Source organism: Uranotaenia lowii, chromosome 3, assembly GCF_029784155.1.
Source record: "Uranotaenia lowii strain MFRU-FL chromosome 3, ASM2978415v1, whole genome shotgun sequence".
Lineage (NCBI taxonomy): Eukaryota > Metazoa > Arthropoda > Insecta > Diptera > Culicidae > Uranotaenia > Uranotaenia lowii.
The window spans coordinates 131,738,787-131,748,713 of NC_073693.1; the positions used below are offsets into that span (position 1 = coordinate 131,738,787).

Sequence of the window (9,927 nt, forward strand, 5' to 3'; positions counted from 1 at the left end):
GTCAGACTTAACTTTTCTAGAATTCTTTAATTGGTTTATGGGCAAGCCTGGATATATAAAGAAAATTTGGAATAAACGATAATCAAAGTATAAAGCTATCTACACTGAAAAATACATGGAAACATCTCAAATGTTTTATTAAACCATAAGTTTTTGATGATTTTGAAGCTTTTTCAACATTACTTTTGGATATTCTATAAATTATTCAACATCAGTTGAAAAATTTGACAAGTCTGTTCTTGTATAAATTTAAAAAAATAAATATTCGGCCTATTCGGCCGAATACCTAGCTCAACTATTCGGTGAACTGAATATTCGGCTTAACGGTTTTTTGGCGGTATTCGGCGCTGAATATTCGGCCGACCGAATATTCGGTACATCTCTACTTTATACAAATCTAGTTTACAGTTTCACAGATTTTCGGATGTATTTTCAAAGTTTTCTATGCGTATCATATTACATGAAACTTGTTTTATGGTGTTTGTGTAAAAAATAATAAAAAAATATTTCTTTGATTATTTTTCAATTCATGCATGGTTTGAGCAACAAAATAATGAAAAAAGGTTATCAAAAATGCAGCGCCCATAGTTTTGTTTCCGTTTGGTTGCTAGCAAAGAGAAATAACGAAATCCCAAAAATGTCTCCAAATCAATTCTATTACGTAAGTAATATAATATATTTCGAATACTTAAAATGTTCTCTCGGTTGAAAAAAAAACCATTTTGATTTTGGCGATCTTTTTAAATTTCGTTTCAGGGCTAGGTTAGCGTTTTCCGAGAAAGTCTAAAAAATTATCTTAATTATAAAGGCGGAATTTTGTTGGAACAAACTGTTCTTTTTTCTCTGTGAAGTTTCAGGTATTCCTCCTATTTGTATGCACCATTACTGAAATCAGCAATAATGCAATAAACAAACTAAATTACAAGCCTGCCAAATCGAATAAGGGGGTACTTTATGCTATCTTCCCAAACTAATGGTCAATCAATGAGGTACAAAGAAAGGTGACGAACATACACGTACACTATTCCAGAACTCGTTATTCAAAAAGTAAAAAAAGTAAACAAAGCCTACGTCACTTGATAGGATGTTTATGTATCCTAGGCAAGAATCGTAAACAGCAGTTGGCAACGATTTTTTCTCTAGTTTACGCTGATACAGCGATGATGGTTGTTTGTTTTAAATGCAACTGACGTCACGAATTGTCATGATTACAATGATTACAAAAAAATATTTTTACAAACACTTAGCACGGGATTTCCATCGCCACCTGAAATATGTATACAGGTTGATGGTCAATACCCTGGCAACATGAGGTTTCGCGTGTGCCAGGTTTTTCTGGTTCACCGGATCAGACAAATCGAAAATTCACCTGCTTAACAAGTCGACAGGACTGAAATCGGAAAATGTTTTCGAATGATTGATTCAAGAATCGTTTCGAATTCAAAATTTATAGGTTAGTTTTATTCAGAGTCCATTTTTTTTTGCAAAAGTTCTTAGCAAGCACGATGACCCGGATCAGAGCGCGTCTGACAATCGGACCGATCACTGTCATAAGAAAGCTTGTCAGTTAAAAAACGTCCGATTTTCGTCCGATTTTCCGGCCAATTTCCTGCTGCTAGAAGCAGCGTCGAAGACAAGACCTGACAGTTCAAATCGGTCCAGATTTGTTTTGGGTTCGGTCAGTTTTTCATGACCGAATTGACGCGACGCGTCGTCTAGTTTCGAATCGTCACCGCGGTGGACGCGGTGTCAATCATAGCAATCATGTTTTTTATATGTCATATTTTTTTACTGGTACCATTCTCGACGGAAAGCGAATCAAATTTCTTCCAAAAACTTTCTCAGGTAAGTTTTTTGAAATCATTTGTTTAAAGCAAAGTTAAGAACAAAAACCATTTTCCAGGCAATCAACCCTAGCGGGGACACTTCGCAAGGCCAGCAGAATATGGATTATCTAAATCCACTTCATTTACGGTGCCCGTCATCCGAGAGTTCTCCCGAATAATAACTTCTAATCGGGTGTTTCGTCTGGAACACGCATTTAATTTGGTGGATTAATGGTCCAAGCAACATAACTGGGTGCTTAGAATTGGTCTGGTCGAAAGCATCGGTAAACCAATCCAGATTTTCGAGGTAACGCGAGGGTGTTAGCCTGTCGAAGAATGTTTTGTTTTCGTGATTATAAATGATTATAAATGTAATGTGTTATATAGATGTTGAATAAAATACATTTTTTACGAATCATTTGAACTATTTGAAAAAATCAAATATCTAGTTTATAAATTTACGATGGCAGCCATATTAAATTTTGATTTAGAAAACGAACCTCTGGGATCTGGCCGAGTTTGGTCTGAAAATCCGGACAGAATTCGGTCTGGGAATCGGGACCAATTTTTTAGACAGTTTGATTTTGGCAACGCGTCGCGTCGTCAGGAAACTTGTGTCACCAGAACTCTGAATTCGTCCGAATTAGGTTGGATTTTTAGTTGGATTTCCGATCGATTCACGGGTTGAACGAACCGAAATCCAACCGATTTTGGTTCGATTTTCCGATCCGGTGATTTGTGTGTCCTTCATTGGGCCTAAAACTTTTGGGATGATCAAAATAGTTACAAGATATCCGTCTGGTTTTTTTTTTTTTGAGACTAGCAGTTTTTCTGGGAAATATCGTATACAATAACCACAATTATCTTCAATTGATTTTTATAAGTCGTGAATCGCATTAAGATGTAAAAACGAATATAATCGAAACAAAAAAACAATTGATTTTCATAAAATGCTATGCATACGAAATTTCAGAAGGGTAAAACAATATCATCATAGCAAAACTTTTTCCGTTTTTTGCAAAGAACACATTTCCTATACAAAAAAGTAAATTGGTACAATATTGATTGAGAATAACAATTTTGGTTGGAAAAAAAAAATTTTTATGCGATAGTATTTAAAAAACCTGACTCGCACTAAATTTGATGATGGGCCCTTTTAATATACATGATTTAAAAAGCATGTAAAAAAGCGCCATCTGCGTTTTTAAAATAGACAAACAAAACTCGACTGAACTTTCAAGTTATCAAGGGGTTGCTTATTGTGCTCTTTTTGGCCCCAAGTCAACAAGTTTAAGTAAAAACGTGTTTCGACATTAACTTTGACAAAACTTGAATGAAAGTGAAACTTGAGACCTAATGTGTACATCATGTTGCAGTGTGTTTACAATAGATCAAGATGATACATCTTTTCTGAAAGCTTATTCCTTTGAGCTTAAAAAATATAATATGTTCATGATTTCGAAAATAAAATGTTTTTTGAACATATTTCGGTGTATTTGAAGAGGAGATACTCTAATGAACAACTTCTTTCGTTGACATCATCATATATTCCTAGTCACTCGAAGCACTTTTCAAGTAGGTTCCATAAAAAAATGAACTTATATTACACTCAATATCACTCATTTCACTGTCACTATCACTTTCACTGTAAAGCTGTGAGTAATTCAAATTATTTACAATTTTCTGCATTGTGTAATCCTTCTTCTCGAACAGCAACTCGTGAGCCTGATGCTGCCAATAGTGGGGATCATGCTCTTCGTGGCCAACAACGTCACCGAAACCTTGTAGGAAAATTCCCAGCCCCAGAAGCGTCGCTAATATCGCGAAACGCGACCCGCCGCCAAACGACTTATTCCGAAGCATCGCGGCACGCTGTTGAGCACTTATCGAAAAGCGGATTAAAAGTTGACTGACTGCGATGGTACAGGTAGTTCATCGAATTTATAGACGATTGATAACGCTTATCGATGTCTTGATTTTTTAAGGGAGAAATAATCGAAGAAAGAGCTCTTGAATTCATCCGGTGAACTTCTTTTAAAAGTAGATGAAAGGTAAGAAAGTTGGTTCATTTCTGATCTACTCATCTTAAATTATCCAGGAGTGTTCGAAAAAAAGCATAACGAAAGCAACTCCCACATCTTCAAGTGAATACCCTGGAGGGACAGTTTTATGATTGCTTTTGCCCATCTCGAAGAGTGGAAAAAGTATGACCACATGAGACAGCATCCAAAGATCAATTCCAAGATAAGCGAACAAAAACTGGAAAGCGGAGAGCAATAATGACGGCCTCAATAACCGGTATCAACCACTGGCTGGTGTCCGAGCGATGTTGTTTTTTCGGATTCTTCCTCTTGACGACCGAGGAGAGTCCTGACACAATTTGAGACCATAGTTTTTTTTTCAGAAGAAATAATCCGTAACAGCATCTCCCGCTAAATTAAGATACTTATCTTGATAAATTGATTCATTCTCGGAAAGGATTAAAAGGTTTCCGAAAAAAGTCTACAGAGAGAGGGTTCACTAATTAAAATGTTCAACCGAGACGCAAACCCCCCACGCAATGAACCTTTGTTGAAGAAAACCTCTTAATTCTTCAATGGCAAGTCAAGTCAGGTACTTAACACGCATACATCGCATCACCGTCTCTGACCGATTGGGGACGTGTGCAAAAATTTCTACCTTTTTTGCACCCGGCACCCACTTATCAGGTGGAACCATATTTGTCATTCCCCGGTCAGCTTCGGTCGACGAGAGTTTATTTGGTCTGCAACGCTTGAGCTGATTACAGACATATCTTGGCCGCTGAGCAACAATAGAAATTTGCCCGGCTTGTGTTTGCGCTATCACCAAGTAGTACCTAATCAATGAAAAAAAAAAAACAAACGGATTGAACCATAAAGATAAGCGAGCACGTTGAATGGCTTAAAGTGGCAGATTGATCTGTTAATGGGAAAAGTAATTCATTTGATTTGATCAGATTAAGGAAATCTACTTCTGTCGATTGCAATCCATCATGGGAAAATGGATTAATTTGAATGTGGATCACGTGGAACATACTACGATATCTTTGATCTTTCCAATTAAAATTATTATATCTTGATATATGTGATTGGTAAGAACTGTGAACTCTGAATACAGTACGCGCTCGTTAATCGGACGATTTTTAATCGGATATGCTAAAAAATCGGACATTTTTGGGGCCTTAGGCCAAATTCAGTTGGTATCATCACGGAGAATAAAGTTTTTCCAACCATATTCTGCCTATATTCAACTTTTTATCTGATCAATTCTCGACCAACTATGAATCTGAAGTTTTCAACCATGTACATATATGATGGATTAACTTATCGATATTTTGCGTTCAACAATACAAACAATTGATTCAACTTGAGGGGTATGATTGATTTTATGCGTTTAACTATAAATATTGCTACGAGAGGAATTTTAGAGGGATTAACTTTCGATAGATAACGCGAATGCTGGAAGGCAATCAACAGGATTCTGACCGTTGGAATTTGTCAAGCGACGGAACGCGGACAACTACGGAACCATGATATTCCCGAAATATTATTTAGGTCGCTCAAGTCGTGGATTACAGATCAAGCTTTATTTCATAACTGAATAATTTAGTGCAACTCACCACTTTTCTCCCATTTTACCTCATCCTTTAATTGTGGCACTACCCAGAACTACGTAACACTGCCCCCCCCTAAAATCTTAGTCGTCCCGACAAAATTTCCGGTAAACGCTGCCAGTCTGTCCAGATTGCTCTCGTTTAATTTCGTACACAAGATCACTGATTTTCCGCAGAACTTTACAAGGGCCCACCCAATCACATTGTAGCTTTGTGCACCTGCCTACTCGTCGTTCGAGGTTATACAACCAAACAAGTTGTCCTTCGTCGAAACATGGCTGATAAGCTCTTCTGTCGTGGCGCTGCTTCATTGCTTCCGCTGTCATGGCAAAACGATCTCTGGCGATTTCATGAACTGCATTCATAGCTGCTATCTTTTGCTTCACGCATTGCGGAACGTCGCATGGTATTGATGGTGGAGTTCCTCTCCACAAGTCGATAGGAAGAATCATTTCACGTCCTAGATTGAGCATGGCAGGGGTGAATTTTGTACTTTCCTGAGTAGAAGCTCTGTAACTGAGCAAGGCTAGAGGTAAAAGCTTATCCCAATTCTTCTGATCTTTTTCGATGAATTTTGCAAGAAAATCTAGGAGTGTTCTATTGAATCGTTCGGCAAGTCCGTCAGATTGTGGATGTAAGGGGGTAGTTCTTGTCTTTTTCGCTCCTAAGACATTGAGAAGGCATCCGAAAACTTCACTTTCAAAATTTCTACCTTGGTCGGAGTTTATTTGTCTCGGAACTCCGAAGCGGCAAACCACTGTTTTCAATAACGCCTTAGCAACTATTTTGGCAGTCTGCGATGGGATGGCCACAGCTTCTGGCCATTTAGTCTGTCATAACTAACACCCATTTGTTGCCTATATCGGTGACTGGGAACGGCCCGAGAACATCGATTCCCAATTTTGGAAATGGTTCCCCGACGATCGATGGTTGAAGCTCGCCACGACTCCTTTTGGACGGCCCCTTACGTGCCCCACATTGCTGGCAGGATAAACACCACAATTTGACATCTCTAGAGATACCGATCCAGTAAAACCTTTGCTTCACTTTGAGCAGAGTCTTGGTGATTCCGTAATGACCTCCAGTATGCCCACTATGTATGTGCTTCAGGATTTCGTTTACCATTGCACGGGGGACTATCATTTGACGACGAGAATAAGGATACTCAATGACTGTCCGGCAAAGCAGCTCGTCATGTACCAGAAGTGTATCGAATATTGACCAGTAGCTTTTGCATAACGGGCTCAGACCAGTGATTGATTCCAAAGAGGGACTTCCACCCTGGTTCATCCACGATATAGCGTTCCGAAGTACATCATCCTCCTGTTGTGCCTCTTGAAATCGATGGTCATCAGTACCTAGATAAAAGAAGACACATCTGCACATGCTGGTCTGTGGTAGCGAAGTTTTGCACCATCTGATCAAGTTTGGTGCAGTGCTTACAACCAGAAGCGTAGCATGGCCTTCGAGAAAGTCCATCAGCATTGGTATGGCGTAATCCAGAACGATGCTCGCTAACGTTATCATAAAGCGAGAAGCGCTCAATTCATCGAGCTACTTGTCTTTCCGGATCTTTGAAACTTTTTAGCCAGGTAAGAGCAACATTGTGGGTTTATGTAGAAAACGTCTGCCATACAGATAGTGATGAAAATGCTGAACTGCTTTTACCACAGCCGCCAACTCCTCTCGAGTGTTCATTTCCGTCCTGTTTTTGTGATAAATAGGCACCAATGTCACAAACCATATTTTCCGGCCTCCTGGGGAAAGGCAAGTATCGGTGCTTCCGTCAGCCTGATTTTTAATCCTTCAGAATGGGGATCGAATTTGAAAACCATCGACACCACCCAGCTAACATGAAATCGTAATAGATTTGATAATCCAAATCGAATATTAAGACATTTTCAACAACCATTGTAAACAATTTGGTATTGAGTGATTTTCTATCATTCATTTACGACAAGCTCTGCTCAAAAATAGTTGAGTCGGATAGCAGTTTTGTCAAATCGTAAAATACTCAAATTACTTGAAATAGTTTATTTTGCATTTTGTGGGGAAAACGAATCGTTGGAATCTTGTCATTGTAGATATATCGCCTCTACTTTTGTAGCTATATGCTATTTTGGTAAGTTTAATACAATCTTATTATCTGGTATAATTGTTTGAATAATAATTCTGTTGTTTCTGCAATATACCTCCTAAAATCAATGTTCCGAAAATCACTCATTTTCAATGAATGTTTCTGATTGCACTTCGCAGCTGAACGTACAGCGGTCGGGTTTCGTTATTGATTGCTACTGGACCTACCCGATCATCGATCGTTCAACTCATCGCTAAAATACAGATAACTTCGCACGATGCTTGCTGTCGAAACAGTGCAGCACCACCATCAAATTGGAATCTCACCAATGCGCAATGCATATGGCGAATCATGTTGGTCTTCGATCAGAAGTGAATGGATCAGGTAGTGAGTGAGTGATACATGAAACCGATGATTAGCGTATTTTGTTTGATTTGAAACATAGCAAATTAATAAGTTTATTTGTTTTTATAACGTTTTTTAACATCAGTATGATCAAAATCAAATTGTAGTTGTGTTTGTGAGGGAAAGATGTTCACTTTCGCCATGTTTTTCAATTTTTACAAGTTCTCTTTTTATACTGTCGTCCGTCACGTTAAAGTTACTGAGAATTTATGGTGTCCCGCACAACTGTTTGATTTTTCTCGTCCTGCAAAAAATAATTTTGAATTTCATATAAATCAGGCAGATACTGAGTGAGCGACATTCAGAATGGATCAGTTTGTATCTCACTCATCTCCGATATGCGATGTTTGCAAACCGATGATTCTGAATGCGACTCGGTTTGCATAGCTGAATGTAGCGCTGATCGAGATTGCATACCATCCAGGCGAAGCAGTTACGAGAGGCGCTATCCCATTATACAATCAGAATGTTTCCAACAGGAAACGCATCCTGAGTGTTTGTTTTGATTGATTTTCGGAACACTGCCTAAAATGTTTGTTGGGCACGCAGACGGTTGAAGACTTCCTCATGGTGTTTTAGGTGTTCATCGAAGTTTCGAAAATGCACTATAATGCCATCCATGTATATGAGATAAAATCTCCAGGAAACACCATTTAAGACGAGCTCCATGAGCCTTTGGAAAACAGCAGGACTGTTGCACAGTCCGTATGACATGACTGAAAATTCCCAAAGGGATTTTCCGGTTGAGAATGCTGTCTTCTCACGCTCGACGGGATCCATCTCGACCTACCAGAACCCGCTTTGTAGATCTATCGTAGAGAATAGTTTGTAACCACCGAGAGCGTCTAGAGTGAGATAAATCCTGGGGAGGGGATAAGAAACCTTTTTAATAATGTCATAAAGTTTCATGTAATGTATAAAAAAAAACCCGAAGGATCCATTTTTTTCTTGACCAGAACTATAGGAGAATACCAATGGCTTTTGGATGTTTCAATGACGCCTTAATTCTCCATTTCACGCATCATTTCATCAACACAATCTCTTTTTGCTAGGATTTGTTTTTATTTTTGGGATTTTCATCCTTTAGAATTTTTTTTTTGTTTCGATTATATTCGTTTTACCATCTGTATGGCATTCGCGACTTTATCAACGTTGCAGTTGCCGGATCGTTATTGAAAAACTTATCCGGTACAATTATGTTCGATGATTGAGAAAATTACGAAGGATGACAAATCCATTTGGGCGACTTCAACGCAAAGATTGGCCCCGACAATCAGGACCATGAGCGCATCATGTGGCACCATGGCCTAAGGCAGATGAGCGAAAACGGAAAGCTGTTAGTAGAATTTTGGGGCAACAACAACATGGTGATCGGTGAATCGCTCTTCCCCCATCGACCAGCACATAAGGTCACTTGGGTATCCCGAGATTGCCGAACAGAAAATCAAATTGACCACCGCATCAGCCGAAAATGGAGAAGGAGCCGTCTTGACGTCCGCAACAAACAAAGCGAAGACATTGCATCCGACCACCTCGTCCTTGGCGAGATAAGTCGTATCTCGCCAAGGACGAGGTGGTCGGATGCAAAAAGAGCTGCGCGTGTCCAATGGCGCGAGGAGAAAGTCGGGTATCGATACGACGTCTGCCGGTTGGAGAATCCAGAGGTGAAAAGTTCATACGTTGAACAGCTAGAGTCCCGATCCTCGGAATTGCAGACAGAAGGAACAGTCGAAGAACAGTTGTGTGGAATCAAGAATGCCTTTATCACAACGAGCCATGGTACTCTCGTTAAAATTTTTAGAAGAAGAAGTGAATGGATGTTGGATGAGGATGGTCGATGAGCGGAGAAAGGCGAAAGTCGGAATTGAGCAGGCATGTACCGGGTCACCCAAAGCCACCGCCCGCTTACGATATGCGGAGCTGGAAAAGGCAGTTAAACAAGCTTGTAGACGAGACAATAGAGCCTGGACAAACTCCCTAGCCGA

The 9,927-nt window shown here is 39.4% G+C and overlaps 1 protein-coding gene across 1 annotated transcript in view; it reads right to left on the reverse strand.

The window, feature by feature from the left end:
- Positions 1-3,737, reverse strand: part of LOC129752618 (membrane-bound alkaline phosphatase-like) — a 28,858-nt gene extending 25,121 nt beyond the window's left edge. The window contains exon 1 of the mRNA XM_055748392.1: positions 3,504-3,737. Within this exon, the coding sequence (XP_055604367.1) occupies positions 3,504-3,689 (186 nt within the window). The 5' untranslated portion in view covers positions 3,690-3,737. The remainder of the gene's footprint in view (positions 1-3,503) is intronic.
- Between the last annotated feature and the right edge of the window lie 6,190 nt (positions 3,738-9,927).